This window comes from Styela clava, chromosome 3, assembly GCF_964204865.1.
Source record: "Styela clava chromosome 3, kaStyClav1.hap1.2, whole genome shotgun sequence".
Taxonomy (NCBI): domain Eukaryota; kingdom Metazoa; phylum Chordata; class Ascidiacea; order Stolidobranchia; family Styelidae; genus Styela; species Styela clava.
This window is the reverse complement of record NC_135252.1, coordinates 16,397,171-16,422,259: the sequence shown is the minus strand read 5'-3', so window position 1 is coordinate 16,422,259 and position 25,089 is coordinate 16,397,171. Positions and strand designations below refer to the sequence as shown.

At 35.7% G+C, this 25,089-nt stretch overlaps 2 protein-coding genes across 2 annotated transcripts; one reads left to right on the top strand and one right to left on the bottom strand.

Moving 5' to 3' along the window:
- Positions 1 to 262: 262 nt before the first annotated feature.
- On the top strand, positions 263 to 7,613 carry LOC120343437 (carboxypeptidase B-like). The gene is made up of 14 exons (XM_078110720.1): positions 263 to 327; positions 872 to 944; positions 1,228 to 1,328; positions 1,764 to 1,887; positions 2,288 to 2,389; positions 3,115 to 3,201; positions 4,001 to 4,015; positions 4,274 to 4,384; positions 4,935 to 5,034; positions 5,707 to 5,771; positions 6,152 to 6,289; positions 6,528 to 6,612; positions 6,875 to 6,983; positions 7,298 to 7,613. The coding sequence occupies exons 1-14, from the start codon at positions 263 to 265 to the stop codon at positions 7,374 to 7,376; spliced, it is 1,254 nt and encodes a 417-aa protein (XP_077966846.1). The 3' UTR covers positions 7,377 to 7,613.
- Positions 7,614 to 21,869: 14,256 nt separating this feature from the next.
- On the bottom strand, positions 21,870 to 23,230 carry LOC120327805 (zinc finger BED domain-containing protein 5-like). The gene has a single exon (XM_039394167.2). The coding sequence runs from the start codon at positions 23,085 to 23,087 to the stop codon at positions 21,909 to 21,911; it is 1,179 nt and encodes a 392-aa protein (XP_039250101.2). The 5' UTR covers positions 23,088 to 23,230; the 3' UTR covers positions 21,870 to 21,908.
- Between the last annotated feature and the right edge of the window lie 1,859 nt (positions 23,231 to 25,089).

The following is a 25,089-nucleotide window of genomic DNA, read 5'->3' as shown; positions in this document are numbered from 1 at the left end:
AAAACTACGAGGGAGGTGGATGGTAGCTTCACATCATTCTAATAAGCTTATATTAAATTAAACGATGTTTCGGAAGTTCAAATGTGTGTTCTTGGCAATTCATTGTCGACTTGTCTACGGTTTATCAGCGGTATGTACATATTTGTTTTTAAAATAGATATTTCCACAGAGCAGGGGTGACGTGTTCAATTTTAAAACACGCAAAAAGTTGTATAAAAGCGTGCGGCAAAGTTCCTTCAAATCATAAACCTTTATCCAGAAGATGAAGATTGCAATATTGATCAGCGCTCTCGTGAGCGTTGCATTGGCAAAAGTAGACTACACTGGGTAAGATTATGTTTGCCAAATGGCTCTGCACAGTGCTAATCATTATTTGACTCACTATTTTAAGTTCTCATATTACATACAATATTTAACTATACCGGAGTGAAAACTGATATATGTATACTATATCCGCCTAATAAAAGCCTGAAATATTATTGTACTTGGTCCGAATTAAAATATAAAACACGAGTTAATCCCAATAAATGATTTTAATTTATTAAATAAGAATAATATGATTTATTCATTCCTTATATAACTACTCAAGCCTCTCTCCTCCCTTAATGGTGATATATTCAAGTCGCACAAGAGTCCATTTAAATTATGCACAGAACAGGTCAAAGTCATGGCGTGTACACTCATTAAAACCTACTAAATATAACTATGATTGCAAAATTGTTTAGCGTTCCTAACAAAAACTTTCTTATAATACTTTCGAATTCAGTATATTTCAATTCAAAAAAGCTCAAATCAGAATCTAAAAATATTATTGCACATTCGCATTGTAGCTCTTCTTTGCTGTTGTATCGATTTTTTTTTTTTTTTACAGTCATCAGGTCTACCGTGCATTTCCGAATAAACTACAACATGAAATAATCAAAGGATTTGGGGATTCTGTGAATGTTAGTATCAGCTTAAATAAAAACGACATTATTGATTTTTCTTTACACCTACCTGTGACAACATGCCAATAAACAATTTAATAACTTTACTTATAAAGTATAAATTATTTACAATATGAGGAATACACTACGAAAATTGTGTTACAGCATTATATCAAAAGGGTTAAAAACGATCACAATTTCGTTTAAATTCATTATCGCAGAAAAGTTACAATGCCGATCAAAGTAACCGATTCAACATTCATATCTTCCACTCGTGAATAGAGGTATTTTTATATTTCAGATGGACGTCTGGTCCGATTATCGCGGAGAAGGAGATTTTATTGACTTCAGAGTTTCGCCAGATTGGAAGCCAAAAATTGACGTCTTACTCGCAAGAAACAGGTCAGTTGTTTAGGCAGTAGTTACGGGTGTATTCTGCATTACATCACTGTAGAGATCATCCGGGTAATGAGATCAGTCAATGTTTTTAAATACCGAGTAATATTGTATACTGGATATTTAGTAGTAATATATTAATTTATTTTTATGCAATCTCGCCTTTTTAAATTTGAGGCTTAAATTTTCGAAGATTTATATCAACCATCAGAATAGCAATGCACTGCTCGATCTGTTACTATGTTCCGCTTGTCTTCGGCTGTTTGAACACACACCAGTCTTGCGGCAAAATGTCTTGCTGTAGGGAAGTATTTAGCGATATACCACCCATAGCCCTTAACATTTAAGTCGATAGTGAACAGGCTCTTACGATACGCATCGTTTCTGTGTAGCACTGATACAATTTTGAGGCAATTATTAGAAATAAATTTTTGTTTTAAGAATCTCACACGAGGTGTTCGTGGAAGATCTTGAAGTATCATTTGCAAATCAGGTAGATCTGAATGCACCAAGACTTGGACCTGCAGATCCGCAATTTTATGAGAAATACCATTCTTTTTCTGAGGTAAATCAACGATGCCGATTCTTTTTCTGCGCAGAAATTCTGTATAAAAAAATGAACTCTTCCAAATATTTTCTCAAATTTGGGTAAAATAAAAAGAAGTTGATTTTTTGTAAAGCGACTTTTCAAAATCTGAGGGGCTTGATATTTTTTCTGGGAAACTCAATATGAAATTCAGGTATCCCGGCAATATCCAGTATGTAATCTCAAGCATACACTCAGAAAGAAGTAGAGAGTATTATTTGATGGGGCATGGGATACAACACAAAAGAATAACGATACGAAGTTCAACAAGATGGTCTATATAGGTTTGCTGATCCCGTTGTTCATCAACTCAGTTCGACATAATACTGATGGCATTTCGCATTTCCACGTCATATTATGTTATCACAATTGCTTATAGATATCCAACTGGATTGATGAGTTTGTATCTATGAACTCTGCCCTGGTAGGAGTCACCAACATTGGGAAAAGCTATGAAGGAAGAGATATACGTTCAGTAAAGGTAGGTGAATACATGGAATTCATTTTTTTCATTCAAAATTCATTCTTCAACTGCATGTCATATTAATACCGAAATCACTTTTCTACAAACAACTTGCTTGCGTAAAAATAAATAACATATATATATATTTATATGAATATATCCTAATATCAATAGACATGTTACGATTTCATTGAAGTATCACGGATTGAACTCTGTTTCTATGATTTTTACGTTATCGGTAAATGATTTCGTAACTGCAAAACATAGTTATTCTCAGTTATTATACCTCAGAGTTTTCCTTAAGTGTGCATGTGAACAATAGATCTTTGCGACCAAGAATATATATATATCTCTTATACTTTAAACTTGCAAAATTTGTGATGCTTAGTTTAGATTAGAAGTCATTTTGGGAATTGGCGCTCTCAACGAAGTTAATTAAACGAAGCAATTAAACTAAAGCTCATTGGACGACAAAATAACCATCGAGTTAATTGATTTTTACCTAAATATCGAGTACATAACTAAAATATGAGTAAGTGCTAGCAAAACGACAAAAACGAGATAATGTCTGCAACCATGACTGAAACTCTGTATGAGTGAAAAAGGTGGCTGAGCGGCAGCTAAACTTTCATTTAATGCGTCACCATTGACAACTTTCCGATTGACCAATATTGCGGAAATCGATGGTTGGGGAAACATTCATAAATCACCGCTTTCAGTAACAGTGATAACGTTACATTCAGGTTAGCACTGGAGCTGGTCGCCTAGCATTTGTCATTAATTGCGGATTGCACGCACGTGAATGGGTTACTCCGGCAACATGCATGTATGTAGCAAATCAAGTAAGTTTCCATTCATATTTTCAGGGTGAAATCAATTCACCTGTGCTTGATATAACTACCGCGAATATTATTACCTATTATTTTAATAAAATTCCGTGCAAGAAAAAGCGTTCCAAATTTGTCACACGATGTTCCGCTGAATTCTGGTCGAGTCAGCCCCATTTATTTGTGTTGCCTGCCGTACTGTGCTTATTGCTTACCCTGCTGTGGTATGGAATGCGTGTGTCTACTCTACATCGATATCATTGTATCCTTTTTATTGTATCTCCGGTAGCATATATTCCTAATAAGATGAGCAAAAATATATTTCCACCGGTCCAATATTGGGGTACGTGTCGTGTGACAAACTCAAATTATTTGGTACGAAATCAACCTGAGGATCATTTTGTTATTATGCTTCTGCTATTGTTCTTCCTCCTGTTACTTTTTGAAAAAAAATCTCTTATTTTATTGACTGATGGTGATAGACCAATTGCTTCAAGGTTGTGAGTGGTTAAAAATCGTACTATTTGCTTTTGTTTTTAAATATTCTGTGAGATCGGATATTTCATCTAAAATGAAATGTATAATTTTTTATTATGAGAACACGTTCTTATAACACCGTCTTAAACCGCTAGTCGACTGCGGCAGATTAAAAATGTATGTTGTGCTACCCAGGCACATGCCTATTGGACACGAAATGTACGTATGGATCGTTGTTATGTCAGATCTGTTGTTATTTCTCTTCAATTAAAAAAAAATTGCTTCGAAATTTTTTATGGTTATAGAGTGTATTTTTCGCTAGAAGACTATTAAACTTTTAGTTATTTTAAAAAATTTCCGGATTTCTGTAGAACTTGTTTTTTGTGTGCGATGAAGTTGACACAATTATAAATTTTACACCTTGTGGCGGTTGTGTATTCGCGTAAGTTGATATCCGGTGGCTAGGTGAAGTCCACTGTGACAGATCGCATCCCCTTAATCCGTTTGGACTTCGTGTCCATATATTTGAGCATCTGAGCTTTCGTTTTACCCAATGGGTAATCCAGCCCTGCTAACATGGTTTTTGATTCCCTAACAGTTGACATCGAGATATGGCATTGACGATGCAGTCACAAACGTGATGAATCAAGTTGACATCTATTTCATTCCTGTCTCTAATCCTGATGGTTATGAATATACATGGACTACAGTAAGTTGAATAATTTCCGTGATTTACGAAATATTACATGCCTTCATATATAAAGCATTATATCAATTCTATCCGCCCATATCATTTGCAATCTAGATTCTAGATCTAATTACTTTTGCCCCGCGTGGATTCCTAGTGGCGCAGATAAGTTTTTGCTACTGTGGTTTTTAGATCAGAAGACTCAAGATTCCCGATTGGTTGTTTATTAGTACGGCGACCCCACACTCAAAACATAAAAAGCAGCCGGCCTTCAGCCCATCGCCCTAAAAAGAGAGCAAGATATATATATTTACTTTCACACGTGTAATGGCTAATGGGTGGTCGGAGTCTTATAATGCAAATTCGGATGTTACGAGAATGTCCCGACAAAACAGCATTGAATAAGGAATAAGCATATAAACATAAAAAAATATATAGCCTACACAACATGAACACCGTGACAACATGGTCCATGACACTAATAAGAATGTGAATGCCACATGCCGGGAAATATACTTTTAGTAATGTATTAAGCTTGGAATTCGACTCAATATGTGATATTTTTTACCAGGATAGAATGTGGAGGAAAACAAGATCGGCGGCAAACAGTGATTGCCTCACAAAATGCTACGGAGTTGATCCTAACAGAAACTGGGACAATCACTGGAACTGTTAGTCATAATATTAAAACATAAATCACGTTTGTTAATTAACTTTCTAACTATTTAATATTATATGTTATTTTATAACAATCATCTTGTATATAACCTCCAAAGGAAGGAATTTGTTATGGTTTGCATATAGCAGGATTATTGCCGGGTCTTTATACACTCTTCAAGTCAAGTCAGCTTACGATATCATGGCATACACTGTAGGTCTTTGTATTCACTTGTATATACTGTATGCCATTCATGATTAATAGATTTCTTTTCAAAACACTCAGTGATAATCATTTATTCAAATACGGATTTTTACATTACTCGATAGATAGCCGATATTGATTACGAACACTGCCGTAAACATATTGCGCAACATGGATTATATGGAAACATTTGATTTCCTAGGTAAATTCAAAACCTCATATAAAATTGATAAATTTTAATTTTGAGCATGTAATCATTACAGATTACGGTGCCAACAATGCATTTAGGTTTGAATAATGCTAAACCAAACAGGACTGATTATTGTTAATCCACATAACGAATCATTTATATTCTTACTGTCATACTCCATCCGTCGGGAGAGCTGTTGAACCATGTGCTCATAAAGTGTAGTATGTGAAAGTACTTTATTGAAATATAACGAAACTATTGGTTTTAATTACGTATTGTATTTCATATCAGCTCCTGGAGGATCCAGCACTACATGTTGCAGTGACACATTCCGGGGACCAGCACCCTTTAGCGAGGTAAGTGCTTTAGAATCAAAATTGCAATTTTGCGAAGTACCTTGTCAGGTGCCATCGAAATCATAGATTGGAGATTTCTATTGAAAAAAGTCTTATGCGTGTTAATCAAAACAGCTTCACGACTACACCAGTATAATTGTGAAAGTTACAATAAAAGAATCTATTTCATTTCTTTAAGATATCCGTTGGCAAGAGAATGAAATATTTTATTGCAACAATGTTACAGAAACATATAAGACAAATTTACAACGTGGGGTATTATTTTTTTAGACAGAACATTTATGACAGGAAAAAGAATTATTGAAGTCAGAATACACTGCACAAAAGTTAATTGATTCACTATATCAGAATAAAATTTTTCGCTCTCAAACTTTTTACAGGTCGAGGTCTACAGCCAAAAGCAATTTGTGATGGGCATTCCAAATGTCAGAGCTTACATTGATGTTCATGCTTACAGCCAATATTGGATGTATCCATATGGATGGTCGGAAACTCCGACGAAGGACGCAACTAAACTGGTATGTAATCAATTATTTTTGTGAACCTTAACCAATCTTTTAAAACGAAGCCATTAAATCCCTCAAATATTTCGATCGTCACCACTGCTTGTCCCTAACTGGCCATCTGGTGTGTGCAACTCTTCGGTACCATACAATCTAGATTGACCAACATCATTATTTTCAAAAAATATTTAATAATAATTACCCAATCCGCCGATTCTTAATTAGATAATAAAACCTAAACATTATTGTAAAGGAACAAGTTGGACAAGACAGCATAGATGCCATCCGAGCTGTTCACGGCAAAATATATGAGACCGGATCTATCGCCAATGTTATTTGTGAGTTTCTGTTCATCAACTTCATATTGACCTTTTTATAGTATTTTATTGAATATGATAGTACTAACATTGTGAATTGGACAAAAGTACCAAATGACATTGGTTTATGTAATTCTGAGCCGAGAATAAATTTTATTTATTTTCAAATTTCAGTGCCGTGCTCGATAATATTTTGACGGTTTTTCACTGTTTTTTCAAAAATTTTCACTGTATAATTTATAAAATTCCTTGTATTCAAGATTCTAAACTTCTATTTTAACAGATGTGGCGACTGGAAGCAGTGCAGATTACTTCTATGAAGAGGGAATCACATGCTCATTCGCAGCAGAACTTCGAGATCAAGGACGTTACGGATTTGCCCTTCCAGAAGCGTAAGATATCATGTTATCTTTTTAAATATTGTCTTATTAGATTTATTGTCTTCTTATACCCCAATTTTAATATACTGTACAGGGTGGCATAAAAGTAGGTATACAGTTATTTTATTTATTTTTTATTACCTTCCAAGAAGCTAGAAAACTAATGTAAAATTCACACTAGATTTATTATCTAAAAAAATAAGCAATTTTTGTGGTACTCAAGTAACCCAAAGTGAACTGCAAGTAGCTTCAAAGCATATAAAATAGTTTAATAACTGTATACCTACTTCTGGGCCACCCTGATATATTCTTTAATTTCCTCACAGACAAATTTTACCGACTGGTGAAGAAGCGTTTGCTGGCCTGATGGTAATGGCACGAGCGGTTGCCGATGGAACGTGTTAAAAATCGCTGCTTCAAATTTGAAATTCTCAGCTGAATTGCTTATTACTTTATAATTATATATAGCTCAAATGAAAAAATAGCTTAGTTTGGGGAGGGGTTGCCAACACGCAATATATCAATGCTAAACTGTTTGTTAATTTAGGCTGTTACCATCGAAAATATTTCATGATTTTGGCTTGCAATGAAATAAAACTAGGGATCATTTGATGCATAATAATAATGAATGTCTGCCGTCTAATATTGTAATTTTTATTAGAATGTTTCTATAACGAATAAAGACACTGTTTAAATTGTTATTGTTTGCGATTTGAGAATCTTAAATCAAGCGGGAACAACTAAATGAATACGCCATGGAAAACGTTGATTTTGTGATCGCAGTAAAAATGCCTCTTGTACGATGCTAAATAGTAGCCAGATCTGAGATACCGAATCGAAAGCATAGGCATAAACTATAGACAGGAGTGCAATATCATTTAGCAAAAGATCATCACTCCAACGGCGTAGGACAGGGGTCGGCAACCTACGGCCCGCGGAGCACTATAATCCGGCCCGCGACGCTTCACTAAATTATGGTAACAGAACATCCGTTTTGACGAATATATTCTTTATATTATAACCTAACAATTATATAATTCACAATTACTCGTTTATTGAGCATATAATTTAATTATAATTAAGCAAATGGCAACAAAACGCAGAAAAGTTGATGCTAAGTGCAAAGGGTTCAATGGCGCCAAATGGAAATTCAAATGGAATTTTATGAGATGCAATGAGGAAATAAATCTATACTCTATTTGAGAGATGTATCACTGCTTGATTTTTATTATAAAAAGTACCATCCGTTCGATTTTTCAACTTTTTAAAAATATGTGCGGCCCGCCAATGACCTGCAACCTTAATTTTGGCCCGCGAGCGACAAAAGGTTGCCGACCCCTGGCGTAGGACGTAGGTACTAACTGATGCTATCACTCAACTAAAAATACAGAATGATCCTATGTGCGAGTAACACAATAAACGCTTCGGAAAGCCCGTTCCCAAAAGATCATTGAACCTTTGTTGCTTACCCTTATTGCAGTAATGGACATCAGTGGGTCAGTTTATCCGCAGTTACTCTATTTATATGACCATCACGCCAAACATTAGCTAAATAAATGGAAAATAAAACACGAAAAATAGACACTTGAAAAAAAATTCCAGAGCTCAATGACAGAGGTACGGCTCCCTAGAAACTCAGAAATGAGAGAGCGCCATGCGTGAAAAATTCAGTTGCCAGATTATCCGTCGGCATCGCTCTTATTTTATATTATTTATTTTCAGGGATGACCAAAACCGAATAGTTCACTATTTCGAATACATTCGAAATTATTTTTTTCGAATATGAAATTTCGAATACTTCGAAAATAAAATCCATTAATTGAAGCTTATCTAAATGTATGTAGGAATTTCCATACAATAAGCAATGGAATAACTGCTATCTACAAGTTACAACCTAGCTATATTACCAGGCATTTCATATTTGCAGATTATTGCAGTATATATATATATTATATACCATGAGTCATGTTAACAGAATTAAATTAATACGGCAATAGTGGTATCGATGATGGATTTGAATATTTGCGCAACACAAAATCATCCTAAAAAAACGCCCATATATTTAAATACCAACCATTATCCAAACTATTTGCCAAAAAGCGGGATAAAGTATGAGTTATTTTTCCGACTTGTGACAATTTTTTCGTGAGTACAAAAATACGAATCAAAAATTAATTATATTCCGGAACTTTACCACACATTTTAAGTCCTAAGATCGCCCTTGTATGTTTGAGTAATAATACTTTTATTATTTTATAAATATGAAAATAGGAATCAAAAACTATTTATAATCGGGTAGTTTGCCACACAATTTATGTACACAAATTGCCGTGATATTGTGCCGAATATAATTAGTTTTTGATTCTCATGTTCGTACTCGCGAAAAATTGTCACAAGTCGGAAAAATAATTTATATTTAATCTCGCTCTTGAGAACTAATTTGGATAATGGTTGCCATTGGTTTGTATTTAAAAGTATGCACTTTTTACTAGGATGATTTTGTGCTGCGCAAAATATTCGAATCCATGACCGATACCACTATTTAAAATGCCTTACCGTGTTAATTTAATTCTATTATCATAACTTAAATGTTGGTAAATCGGGCAGTTTACCACACATTTTAGGGTCACAGATCGCCGTTGCATTTTAGAATTATAATAGTTTAATTATTTTGTAAATACGAATCCGAAATTATAATTGGGCAGTTTACCACGTATTTCATGTCCACAAATACCTGTGGTATTTGGTATTAATACTTTCATTATTTTATCAATATAAAAATAGGAATAAATATTTAATAAAATCGGTCAGTCCACCACACATTTTATGTCCACAGATTGTCGATACCAGTACCAGTTATGGATTGCATTATTTTGCGCAACAAAAAATCATCCTGGTAAAGGATCGATACTTTTAACTATCGTTATCAGAATTATTTGCCAGAAATTATTTTCTGATAAATCGACTTGTTTTTCCAACTTGTGACAATTTATTGGATATCGTAACAATGACTGCTATAAATACCGTATTTCCCGGCTAATAAGTCTACATGGCAAATTGGACGATGTCTATTTTTAGCACTCAAAAAAGGGGTTTTTCCATAGGCCTCCAATAAGACGGGTAGAAAAAATTGTGTCCCTGTTGTTCAGTTATGCTGATATGCGCTAATAATTTTAAATGTTTAGAACCAGATCATGTTAGTTTGGTAGAATCATACTCACAGAATTACGGTAACTATTTTTAACAATTGAGCGGTAAATTTAAGTTGTAAAGCGGCAATCATTTTGGACAACCTATTAACCAGAATGTTGAAATAATTTTGGAATGTGATAAGTAATACACTGTACGTCCACGGGTTATTTCACAGCTGTGTTTTCCTGTCGTGTTCTGCTGAATCGGCGAAACGAAAGGGTCACAAATCACTTTATCTCGGTGACCTAGAAAAGCGACTTATTAGCCGGGGAAATACAGTAATTGTCAATTTTTTGACGTAATGGAAATGAATTTGTAAATTAGAAGCCTCGTAGACGAATGTCGGCAATGTCCACCCACGCAAACGTGCAAATGTGTCGCAACACTATGCGACGTACGGTCGCACAGAATATAAACAATCAAAGTGCCGATTCATCGTCATTACAATACGCGTAAAAATCCGTTTGAAGATTCCCGTAAAACGAAACACCACGTTTACGGCGAAAAGTGGCTACTATTCGGAATTATTCGAAAATCAGCCGAAAATGTATTCGAATACTTTGATATTCGAATATTCGGTTCATTTTGGACAACCCTGTTTATTTTCTTTTTGAAGAAGCTTAAATAAAAAAGAGATGTTATTGATGTAATCCGTACACAAATCTGGAAACTCATTGGTTTTTAAAATGTTAACACAATCTCATTCTAAATTTACAATTTTGTTTAGCAAAATCTAGCTTCTGTATAAGGGCTCATTCAATTACGATGAAAAAAGAAAGCAATCAACACATTCTGACGCAAAGTAGTTTTATTCGTAGCCAAACTTAGGTGCCTAAATAACTTGCATAATTAAAATGTGATGGCGTATTTTCAAAATCCGATGAATATAGCAATTATATATATATGCATAATTGTGTCGACGCAAAAAAAATTTTCAATACAATACTTTAAAACATTTCCTTTCATCAAAATCTAAAAATTTAACAAGAATATTATAGTGAAAAAGTGATATAGTTTATAGAATTTTGAAACTATTATATATACAAAGCTAAGCTACTTTGTACACGAATATTATATATCTTTAAAAAAAGCACAAATTATAAACGATCACTAATGTATAGTACCACGGTCTAACGAGTGCCCAAAATATCTCTTTACAAATTAATTTGATGTCGCAGCTGATAGTCTAAAATAAAAGGACCGGTTATAGTTTAGTCCAGTCCAGTTTAGTCCAACTACGACCCGCTGGCCAAATCCGGCCCGCGACGCTTCACTGAATTATATTAACAAAACAACCGTATTGACGATTATATTCTTTACGTAACAGAATTTGTTTTGAGACACTAAATTCTATTATAACCTAACAAGTATATAATTCACAATCACTCGTTTAATGAGCCTATAAATTGATTATAATTGTGCAAATGGTTTAATGGCGTAGAAACTAATCAAATGATCAGTCTTCGCGTGCTGCTTGAAATTTAACTGAAATCTGTGTGAAAAAATGTGATTCATTGGCCACTCTCTCGGTTTTTAACTCCCTAAAAATATGTGCGGCCCGCCAATGACTTGCAACCTTTAATTTTGGCCCGCGGACGACAAAAGTTTGCCGACCCCTGGTTTAGACAGTTCACAGTTGCCGAGCTCAGCGGCAGTCTGATTAATAGGTCCCGAATAAATATTCTGAAACGGCACTGATCACAGTTTCAGAGTTGATTGCCAGAGTTAGACTGTTTTAATAGGCTGATCATTGTTCATAGTTCGTCGAGTTTAGCTCAGTTGAGATCGAATTCAAATGCTGTAGTGAGGAACCGCCTATATATTGTGACAGTCACTTCCGTGGGATTTGCAAGACGATTTATCTGTAAAACAAATATACTAATGTCACAAATATTTCAGGACATAAGTTACTTAATAATATAAATTATAAAAGATACAACAAATACAATACCAAAATAATTAATCGTCTGATAAAGCATGTAAAATTGTTTCATTGTGTTGATTTGATGTTAAAGGTGGGTTAGCAAGCAACATTTTATGGGGGGAATTCGATTCTACATTTTGTTTTAGGATTCTCGACGTTTTCTATTTACATGAACTCGACTTAGTTTTCGAGACTCGAATTTTTATGAAAATTGACCCGTCAGAAATCGATGATGACGTAGTAGTGAGAACTCGTCAACGGAGTTTTACATTAGGTTAAAGGCATTTTGGGCGATTCGCGTTTTTATTTTGGACGGTGTGTCAGTGACTTAGTTCTATTGGGTTATTTGGGTATTACAGTTTAAAACGGCGTAGTATGTTGAAACCTATACCAGTATTTTCAATTAATTTCAGTGCAATGTTGTCAATGACTGTGAACTCTTTCTGCTGAACTATTACGGTATTGCTGTATTGTAACATATTCTAATATTTTTAGTATTCTTTGTATATGAATACACTCTGTATCGGGTTTTGTTCTCTCTTGTGAATCTATAATCCGTTATTTTTTGTTACATCGCCAGTACACGGTACCGTACAGTAAATTGACGTTATATCTAAACTGCGCAACAGTAAATATCCTATTCCTGTATTAAAATGCCTAGTCGTTGTGTAATTGGAGGTTGCTCCAACACTCACAGAGATGGTGTATCATTGCACAATTTTCCCAAGGATGAAGCAAGAAAAAAAATCATGGGATGGCTTCGCCATCGTCAGTTTATCAAGTTCCTCGAAGAAATAGATCACCAAGACTTGCTTTATCATTCTCACGTACATTGGTTAAGTTTGGGGGAAGCGTGTGAACGTGTATGACCTCTTCGCTTATAAAGTGTACACCAATGTTTTGAGGCTACAAATCGAAATTGACTTTATTATCAGAACAACTATCTAACAATTGATTTGCGCATTTCCCCACCCTAGTGACTATGAAGGACGCACCCAAGCACGCTATAAAATATAGAAAATTACTGAATGATCTCCATAAAGAATTCTGCCGGAGATTCGGAGATTTCGAAAAACTCCAAGAATCGTTTCAAATTGTTTGGTCTCCTTTTACACAAGTCACTGCAATAGCACCACAAGAGCTACAATTAGAATTGATCGATACTCAATGTGACTATGTTTTGAAAGAGCTTGAAAAAGAATGACTTTTAGGCTTCCCTGAGTGATGTCAGGTTTCGAAATATACGACAATCGGCTCAGAGAATGTTGGTGTTATTTGACTCCACATACATTTGTGAACAGACCTTTAGTCTGATCAATGAGCATATATACAATGAGTGGAAACTTGCAAAGATTTGCTCATTTTGGTATTGTTCCCTGCATTTTTTACGTCGTCCGGCTAAATGGTTCGTTGCATATTAAGAAAACGCATTGCTCGCTGCCAAAATCCCTTGCTTCAGCCGAGTCGGGTGCGAAATTGGCCGTATTGAGGTCTTTAATTCTTCAATACATATTTGGTTTTGGGTTTCGAAGTATGGTACGCTGAAAGCATACAACTATGAGCATATGCTTATTGGGAATGCATATCTATTAGACAGAAAACGTAGCTACAGTACAGAATATGAACCAGTCGCCCAGTGGGGTGCGGTTATTTATGTATTTATTAGGATAATGAGGATAAGGATTTACATATTTATCCCGGGGGAAAGGAAAGCCGATAAGACGACTTATCCATATGGCGAACCACGGCCTCTCGTCCGGTTACCATTCTAAGTCGGGCATGGGATTAGTTATATTGTTTGTTTTCGGAAGCATGGACTTGTTGGTGGAGGAAGCCGTAACCGACCAGCGGTTACGTGAATCACCCAACGGCGGCGAGGAGTCCAGCAATCCTCTTGCACATAACCATCCCTGCATGGGATTCGAACCTGCGGACCCATGCAGAGTAATTAGAGGTGCGGTGGCGAGCGTATTCCTAACGCTTAGCCCGTTGAGCCACACCGCCGCGCATGGGATTTACATATTTATCCAAGGGTAGAGGAAAGCCGAGAAGAATGCCTAAATATATGACAAACCACGGCCTCTCTCAATCATAGCTCTGTCCTCCATATGAATCACATGGCTCTGCGAGCTATTCGTTTACTTATTAAAAATACTGATTTTAAATATATTTCTCTGGGATATCTTGCCATTGAAAACAAAAGCCAGAAATTGGAAGAATAGCAGAGAATGAAATGTGTGTATTATGTAATGAAGAACCTGAGTTTGTTTCACATATTTTCATGTATTGTAAATTTACAAAAAATATTTATGAGGATTTTGTTTTGGATATATTAAAATTGATTAGAATACATTTTGTTATCAATATGATTCTTGCATATTATTTAATTTCAACGATCCTTATAATAGTATAATCCCGGCCGATACGTATTGTCTGCCATTGCTGCTGTCGCGTTTGTGACAAACCAATCATCGTCTATCCCTGCTATCACAGAATACACCGAATAGTTTTTCATAAATGTAGCAACATTTATTTAGATGCTAGGATATTACCACCGTTCTGTTCAAAATGAAATGAACTTTCAAACGTTTTCATTCATATATGATTATCGTAGTTCCATTTGACTCAATCAATGAGCATATATACAATGAGTGGAAACTTGCAAAGATTTGCTCATTTTGGTATTGTTCCCTGCATTTTTTACGTCGTCCGGCTAAATGGTTCGTTGCATATTAAGAAAACGCATTGCTCGCTGCCAAAATCCCTTGCTTCAGCCGAGTCGGGTGCGAAATTGGCCGTATTGAGGTCTTTAATTCTTCAATACATATTTGGTTTTGGGTTTCGAAGTATGGTACGCTGAAAGCATACAACTATGAGCATATGCTTATTGGGAATGCATATCTATTAGACAGAAAACGTAGCTACAGTACAGAATATGAACCAGTCGCCCAGTGGGGTGCGGTTATTTATGTATTTATTAGGATAATGAGGATAAGGATAAGGATTTACATATTTATCCCGGGGGAAAGGAAAGCCGATAAGACGACTTATCCATATGGCGAACCACGGCCTCTCGTCCGGTTACCATTCCAAGTCGGGCATGGGATTAGTTATATTGTTTGTTTTCGGAAGCATGGACTTGTTGGTGGAGGAAGCCGTAACCGATCAGCGGTTACGTGAATCACCCAACGGCGGCGAGGAGTCCAGCAATCCTCTTGCACATAACCATCCCTGCATGGGATTCGAACCTGCGGACCCATGCAGAGTAATTAGAGGTGCGGTGGCGAGCGTATTCCTAACGCTTAGCCCGTTGAGCCACACCGCCGCGCATGGGATTTACATATTTATCCAAGGGTAGAGGAAAGCCGAGAAGAATGCCTAAATATATGGCAAACCACGGCCTCTCTCAATCATAGCTCTGTCCTCCATATGAATCACATGGCTCTGCGAGCTATTCGTTTACTTATTAAAAATACTGATTTTAACTATTTCTCTGGGATATCTTGCCATTGAAAACAAAAGCCAGAAATTGGAAGAATAGCAGAGAATGAAATGTGTGTATTATGTAATGAAGAACCTGAGTTTGTTTCACATATTTTCATGTATTGTAAATTTACAAAAAATATTTATGAGGATTTTGTTTTGGATATATTAAAATTGATTAGAATACATTTTGTTATCAATATGATTCTTGCATATTATTTAATTTCAACGATCCTTATATATAGTCATATAGATACTGTTGATTTGGATGCAATTATACTTTTGTAATCAATAGTGAGATATAAAATTTTGACCATGAGAAATTCTATTATATTCGAAAATAAAACACCCCATTTTGCCTTTCTCAAAAAGCAGATAAAAATGGCCATAATATGTAGAAAAATATAGAGAATTATAGAATAAACAACCCATTTGAGAGGGAATTGAAAAATTTATGTAAAGCGTTATTTCAAAAATAAAATTATATGTTTATGATATGTATTTTATATTTACTAATTTCATTTTTATTGTTTTATATCAATGCATTTATTAAAATAACCTAATTATGGTATGGATTACTACTGGAATTGAACAAAATAAATACTGAATCATGGATGCAACATGGAATATGAACTTATTTATATTAACCGTAATTAAAATCACTCAATGAGTGAACGAATGAGCATACTGTAATGCTTATTGGGAATACATACCATTTATTAGGCAGAAAACTTAACTACAGAACAGAATATGAACCAGCCAAGTGGTGACCTGGGATATTGTATTCATTGATATAGATAGTTTATTTTGAAAAGTCCACAATCTGACAATACAAACAAATAAAAAATGGAGAGTTCTGGGGAGCGAGCAAAACCTTTAAAAAAGTTTAAAACACGATGAGTATCATGTGCCCGCCGTGTTATAGCAAGTAGTAATGTGTAATGAATTTAATTCACTGTGGTAAATGAATTGCTATCTTTTTATTTGTTATGAGCACACTTGCTGGAACTCCATAATCTATTATTTTATTTGTTAGTAACACTTTTTATAAAAATATCAAATTGTTTATCATACTTGCATCCATATTTCGCCCTAAATTCTATGACACTTTCTCTGTATCCAAATATCTATGTACATGACCACATTATTTATTTTTTAGTAATACTTCGTTTAAAAGTATCTTAATGTTTATTATACTTGCTATTCTGGTATTTAATCAATTTTTTGCCTTGAATTTTATTCTATGATACTTTCTCTGTATCCAAATATCTATATGTATATGAGCACTTTATTTATTTTTTAGTACCGGTAATACTTATTTAAAAATAACCTATTGTTTATCATTGCTATTTCAGTATATTATCAATATTTCGCCTTAAAATTCATTCTATGATACGTGCTCTGTAGCCGAATATAGATATGTACATGAGCACTTTATTTCATATCATAAATCCTGATCATGTATTAATGTGTGTCACTATCCTCCAAATCACTTGCCAGTCATAATCAAGTATTATAATTTGATGTGTTCAAATTATAGTGTATAAAGAAATATACTCATGATTTCATTACTATTATCAAATGTTTATAATTAAAGTGCTATAATAATAGAATTTTCCTCATCTTTGCTCATAAAAAACCCATGTCCTATCACATTAATTTTTAGTAGACAAATTTTCCAAATAATAGGTATCCTTGCTAACCCATTTTTATGCAGTTGATATGCAATACATGTCAACTTATCAGCTGAATAAATGATGATCTTAGGACAAAACATGATTATTTAGTACCGTACTTTCCAAATCAAAAATTCTTGTGAATACGGTATATGAGAGCTATTGAAGAATTTAACACCGAACCTGTTAAATGACCCCAAATGTTGTAACGTTGTCTCCCAGTCAAACACCTGAGCATCTGTTTTTTTTTATTATAATTCATATATGTTCATGGTTTGACGAACGAAATAAACTCTCTCTCTCTATTAGTTTAAAATACTGACTTCTGGACTTGGCTAATTTTATACATATCAAAACTTGTAAATATTTGCATATCAAAACTTGTCATTTATTTCGTTCCATCCATGTATTTTCAACTGTTTTTCCAATAAAACGCACTTATGCCTTACTGTTATTTGTAGCTTATTATTGTTAGCTAACTATTTTGAGGTGGGGCGCAAGACTTCACAAATTCTAAAAAGGGGGTGCGGCTTGAAAAGTTTGGGAATGCTTGTATGTAGTAGACCCTAACCTGGTACACATGGTTCCGGTGTCTACCAACTGGGTTTACATACTTCAATTTGTATTACAGTTGTAAAACAGAAAAAAGCTGGATGTCGGTCTTATTCCATCTGTAAATTTACCAAAATCTCCACAAAGAATGAACAATGTGCCAGACCATGTGTATTATCGATGAAATGAAAAGTGACATATGAAAAATACAGAAGCTGTAGAAAATATTTTGCATTCCAAAAAAATTAGTTCACATATTAAATATTTTACATTACAAAAAAAATGGTGCTCCAGAAGTATGTGTACCAATATGAAGGTAACTAATTTTGTTCGCCTATTTTATATCAAGTTGTGTAAATGGACTAAATTCTATCGGTAGGGGATATTCACTTGTGTAACACAGACAATTCCCGAACTTTTAATAGAACAAAAATAAGGAGAATCGTAACCTAACCTGGTACACATACTACAAGAGTACCGAAAAAACAGCCCACATAGTAAAAGCAGTTATGGAAATACTTTACATTGCAGAAAAATTAATTCACATAGTAAATAGCAGACGCAAGATGTATTTTGCATTGCAGAAAAAATAGCTCACATAGTTAATAGCAGTCCTGAAATATTTCTCACTATTGATGACAAAAGTATAATTGCATCCAAATCAACAGTATCTATATGACTATATAAAGGATCGTTAAAATTAAATGATATGCAAGAATCAAATTGATAACAAAATGTATTCTAATCAGTTTTAATATATCTAAAACAAATTCTTCATAAATATTTTTTGTAATTTACAATACATGAAAATATGTGAAACAAACTCATGTTCTCCATTACATAATACACACATTTCATTCCCTGATTTTCTTCCAATTTCTGGCTTTTGTTTTCAAAGGCAAGATATCCCAGAGTAATTTATAGTTAAAATCAGTATTTTTAATAGGTAAACGAATAGCTCGCAGAGCCATGTGATTCATATGGAGGACAGAGCTATGATTGTGAGAGGCCGTGGTTCGCCATATATTTAGGCATTCTTCTCGGCTTTCCTCTCCCATGGATAAATATGTAAATCCCATGTTATATCAATGAATAAATACATAAATAACCGCACCCCTCTCGGCGACTGGTTCATATTCGGTTCTGTAGATACGTTTTCTGCCTAATAGATATGCATTCCCAATAAGCATATGCTCATAGTTGTATGCTTTCAGCGTACCATACTTCGAAACCCAAAACCAAATATGTATTGAAGAATTACAGTCCTCAATACGGCCAATTTCGCACCCGACTCGGCTGAAGCAAGGGATTTTGGCAGCGAGCAATGCGTTTTCTTAATATGCAACGAACCATTTAGCTGGACGACGTAAAAATGCAGGGGACAATACCAAAATGAGCAAATCTTTGCAAGTTTCCACTCATTGTATATATGCTCATTGGTCTGATGAATAATTTCAACAAATGTAAACACAGATCTCAATTGACCGTTCCTCATCTCAAATCTATTTTGAAATTGTCAAAACCAAATTTTGATATTGCAAAATTTTGTCCCCCGGTCCAAAAACCTTGCCCATCTCTGATTTAGATTTTGCCATTTCAGATAGTAACACAACAGTTTAAACACACTCAGAAACTGCAGAGACGTGGAAATCATAGTGAACGTTCAGAACTAGACATATATTCAGCTTTAGGTTTTATATTATTGTGAAGCTGCTTCTTTCTAATTATTCAATATCTGTTGCAGAAGCCAATCCTCTTACGGTACAAGATCTGTCGACTTACAATGTGATCTGGTAGTTGCCCGTTACAGTTCTTCAAAACACAGGTGGACTCTGACACTTATGAAAATTGATGACGACTCAAGTACAGACGGTTGCTCAGACTTAAATAGTGTTTCAGATGAGTTATGCAGTGGGTAAGTATTGATCCTTGACGGCAAATTTCATATACATTTTCATTTGATTTTTAATTATTTTCTAGAGAAGGAGAGTCATACGAGATTATAAAGGAGAAATGAATCGTTAGTCGACGGAAACTCCTGCAACTCTTTGCTAGTTGTGAAAAGTGCTTGGGAATGTGTACCGTTGATGTGGAAAAGGATGGTATGGATCAATGCTATCTGTTGCCAGTATGGGTATGTATAATCAGCATTAGGAAAGCCAGGATCTTATTGGTGGTATACCAGAGGGAAATAACCTCTTGTCTGCCTCAATTTTGTTTGGGGGAGTTTGTCCCAAAAAAGTATTAAGATCACTTGTAAATAGGCATAAAAACCATCGCTTACAGGTTCATTAATCTTCTGTTGGCTTAAAACGTTTTTTAAGAAAAATTGTTATCAAATTACAAATTATAAAACGTCATTTAGGCCCAAAAATAAAAAACGACTAGGTCCAGACTGGAAAAGGAATGATGCGGCCTGCAAAAAACGGCTTTTGGATCCAGCCTACTAAAACAAAAACGGCTAGATTCAGCATGCACAAAAAAACGACTAGATCCAACCTGCAAAACAGACAGCTAGATCCGGCCTGCAAAAAAAGGCTAGATCCAGCACGCAAAACAAACGGCTAGATCCAGCATGTAAAACAAGAAACGGCTAGATCCAGCCAGGAAAACAAACGACTAGATACAGCCTGCAAAATCAAAAACGACTAGATCCAGACTGGAAGAGGAATGATCCGGCCTGCAAAAAAAAAACGGCTGGTGGATCCAGACTGCAAAAACAGTTAGATCCATCCTGCAAAACAAACGGCTAGTTCCAGTCTGCAAAAACGAAAACGGCTAGATCCAGCATGCAAAAGAAAAACGGCTACATCAAGCCTGCAAAAAAAAACGGCTACATTCAGCCTGCAAAAACGGCTAGATCCAGCATGCAAAACAAACGGCTAGATCCGGCTTGTAAGAACAAAAACGGCTAGATCCAGCCAGCAAAAATCAAATCGGACCCGCCTAGAAATAAAAAAACGACTAGATCCACACTGGAAAAAGAATGATGCGGCCTGCAAAATTAACGGCTGGTGGATCCAGCCTGCTAAAACAAAAACGGCTAGTTCCAGCCAGCAAAAATCAAATCGGCAAGATTCAGCCTGCAAAACAAAAACGGCTAGATACATCATGCGAAACAAACGGCTAGATCCGGCCTGGAAAAACAAAAATTGCTAGATCCAGCATGCAACACAAAACCGGCAAGATTCAGCCTGTAAAAGCAATAACGACTAGATCGAGTCTGCAAAAACAAAAACGTCTACATTCAACCTGCAAAAACGTACAAAATCAGAATAGGCTAGATTCCGCTTGCAAAAACAAACAACTAGATCCAGTATTCCAAAACAAACGGCTAGATTAAGCTTGAAAACAAAAACGGCTAGATCCAACCCGCAAAACAAGCAACTATATCCAGCCTGTACACAACAAGCGGCTAGATCCAGCCTGCAAAAACAAAAACGGCTACATCCAACCTGCAAAAAACAGAAACGGCTATTTCCAGCCTGCAAAATTCAGCATGAAAAAACAAACACGGCTAGATCTATCGTGCAAAAACCAGAACTTTTGGATCCAGCCTCCAAAAACAAAAACTGTTAGATTGACCCTTCAAAAACAAAACCGACTAGATCGGTCATGCAAAAACAAAAACAGCTAAATCCTGCCTAAATATTAAAGACGACTAGATCCAGACTGGAAAAGGAATGATCCGGCCTGCAAAAAAACGGCTGGTGGATTCAGCCTGCTAAAACAAAATCGGATATATTCAGCATGCAAAAAAACGGCTAGATCCAGCATGCAAAAAAACGGCTAGATCCAGCATGCAAAACAAAATAGGCTAGATCCGGCATGCAAAAAAAACGGCTTGATTGAGGCTCAGCCAGCAAACGGCTAGATCCAGCATGCAAAACAAAATAGGCTAGATCCAGCCTGCAAAAACAACTAGATTCAGTTTGAAAAACCAAAAACGGCAAGATCCAGCTTGCAAAACAAAACGTCTAGATCAGTGGTTCTTAAACTTTTTGAGCCGCGCCCCCCTTTGAAAAATCGTACAGATTTCGCGCCCCCCCCCCCCCTAAATTGAGGCACAAACATGCATTCAACGAAACAAGATTTTATTCACAAATAACGTCAATGAGAGGGGTGAATCTGTTTTTGCAAAACAAGTAATTTAATTCGAGGAACTGTAGCAGATAACGCACATCTCATATCTGATTCACATTGAAGTTTATTCCGTTGTTTTGTCTTTATATTCACCAGAGTAGAAAACCCGCTTTCACAAAGGTAGGTAGATGAAAACGGAAGCAGAGTGCGTATTGCTACGCTACCTACTCTCTTATATATGCGTACATATTTTGCCCAGAAGTCGGTTAGCGGCATGGCTTCAAAGTCGTCTTTTGCAGATGAATCAAATTTCATATCCAAAAATTCTTCTTGCAAGTTGCTTGGAAGAATGTCTTCATCGACACGAAATGGATCTCTTGTAAGTTTCCATTCTGGAAGTTCTGTGTCATTCAAATCTGGAAAATAGCGTTCAAATTCTTCTTTTAAAAGACGTAGGTGGGACACAATATCGCTCTTGAAATCACCATCAAGCTTGATTTGTTTTTCGTCAAGAGCAGTATCGAGATTGGAGAATGAGGCCGCGTTTCCTTGTTGAGCTCGGCGATACCATAATTCAAGCTTCGCTATGTAAGCACGAATGAAACCGTAGTCAGTTATTCGATTAGTTTCTCTGCCTTGTAATAGTAGATTTAATTTATTCAGAGATTCAAAAATGTCCACAAGGTAGGCCATGACCAGCACAAATTCATCTGATTTGAAATAAAGGAGAAGATCGTATTTTTCCTGAGCTTCCAGAAATAGCGTAAGCTCATTCCTCATCTCATACACACGTGCTAACATGTTTCCTTTCGATAGCCACCGAACATTTGTATGGAAAAGCAGATTCTCGTAATTACAATCCATATCTTTACAGAATTTGGCAAACATTCGTGTATTGACGGCACTAGTTTTAATGTAGTTGACGGTTCGTATTATTATCGCAAGCTTATCTTTCATCGAAGTAGAGAGAGTCTTAGAAGCCAAAGCCTCTCGATGGATGACACAGTGCGATCCAATAACGTCGGAATTTTTTTGTTTTATTCTGGCAATAAATCCACTACAAGATCCTATCATAGCCGGCGCACCGTCAGTGCAGACACCTACAAGTTTATCCCATTTCAATTCATTATTTTCAAAAAATTCAGCAACAAGTTTGAATACATCTTCAGCTTTAGAGGTCGTCTCGAGAGGTTTGCAAAGGAGCATGTCTTCTTCAATTGAACTTGATCCTACAAAACGGACATATACCAACAACTGACACAAGTTGGCAACATCAGTAGTTTCGTCACATTGTATGGCGAAAAATGGCGACAGCTTTATTTTTTCGATAACCTGAAGTTCAATGTCGTGTGCAATTTCATCAATTCTTGTTTTAATTGTAGAATCCGAAAGAGAAATCTTTGCAAGTTTCTTACTGCTCGCCTCTCCCAAAACAAGACTAGCAGTTTTTAAAATACTCGGTTTTATCAATGTCTCCCCTATACTGTGCGGTTTTTTCTGCTTCGCAATCATATGAGCAGTTTCAAAAGAAGCTTCTACTACTTTTGCAGAAGGCGACTGACAAAATGAATTTATGCTACAAGTCCTCATTTTTTTAAATGAATCCTTTTTGCTTTGAAAAAAAGCTAAAGGTTTTTCCTGATGTGCAGGGTGCTTTGTTTTAAGATGTCGCTGTAAGCGAGTTGGCCTCATAGCGTCATTGCTGAGATTTTCAAAGCACAAAATGCATTGCGGTACAACCTCGCCCTTCACTGTGGTATATATGAAGCCATACCTAAGATAATCTTCATCATACTTTCTCTTTTTCCCGCTCATTTTGCAATACAACTAAATTTCAACTAAATCTAAACTAAATGCAATAAATGATAACGTAAAAACTCACTCAATTGTTAAACTACTTCATAACATCACTACTGAGCTATATTCAAAAGTCAATCTACTGTTTCTGACAATACACAACGATTGCAGACTTCATGGCTTGCTCAACTTCTCAAATATTCAAAGCCAATCTACCTGATGAGATTACAAACAATACAGTTTACAAAATGGAAAAGTGCAATTAAATATATGTACGTTTTCAGCCCAAAGAAAAGATATACATCAAATGGTCAAAACTGTCAATTTTATCCAAAACTAAATACCGTGTGCCGCTTACAGATACTTATGGCATAAGTTAGGTCATCACAGAGTTTGCGGTATCAAGTTTTATTACTTATTGCAACTAATCTACAGCTCATCGAAAAATATGATGAAAATTAAGGTATTCGACATACAGCTATTTTTGGAGGCACAACTGAAAGCTGTCAAATAGGCTAATACACAAAACCACGAAAACGACAAAACGTTAACAGCCATGCTCGAACATCTGTCTGACCGACTTCTATTGTACCGTCATTGTTGACTTAATGCTGATTGGTCATTGTTACGACACTAAGCAAGGAAATCAATGCTCGCAGAACCGTTAACACAGTAATCAATTTCAACGCATATTCACGCATGCTTATCCTATTTTGCCACGCGTAGTCTGGTAGTGAGTAGTGAAAGAAAAGGGTCATTTTGCATCATTTTACGACACAAAATTATAAAGCAACAAGACGACGAGTTAAATGAAATTTCAAAATATTAAATTGGCTAAGCAAAATAAAGTCTCAAGTGTGGTTTCTTGAAATCTTTCGCGCCCCCCCTAAAATCTTCTCGCGCCCCCCAGTTTAAGAACCACTGGTCTAGATCCAACCTGCAAAACGGCTAGATCCAGCCTGCAAAAACAAAAGAGGATCAATCCTCCAAAGGAAAACGGCTAGATCCAGTCTGCAAAAACAAAAACGGCTGAATTCAGCCTGCAAAAACAAACACGGGTATAATCACCAGGTTAAAACACTTAGATCCAGCATGCAAAACCAAGCGACTAGATCCAGCCTGCAAAAACAGTTAGATCTATCCTGCGAAACAAACGACTGGATCCAGTCTGCAAAAACAAAAAACGGTTAGATCCATCCTGCAAAAACAAACTCCAGCCTGTAAAAGCAAAAACAATCTGATCCAGAATGCTAAAAAGCGGCTAGATTCAGCCTGCCAAAATAAAAACGACTATTTACAGCTTGCAAAAACAAAAACGGTTAGATCCAACCTGCAAAACCCAAAATTGCTATATCCAGCCTGCAAAAACATACAGAAGGAAAATAGGCCAGATCCCGTCTGCAAAAACAAA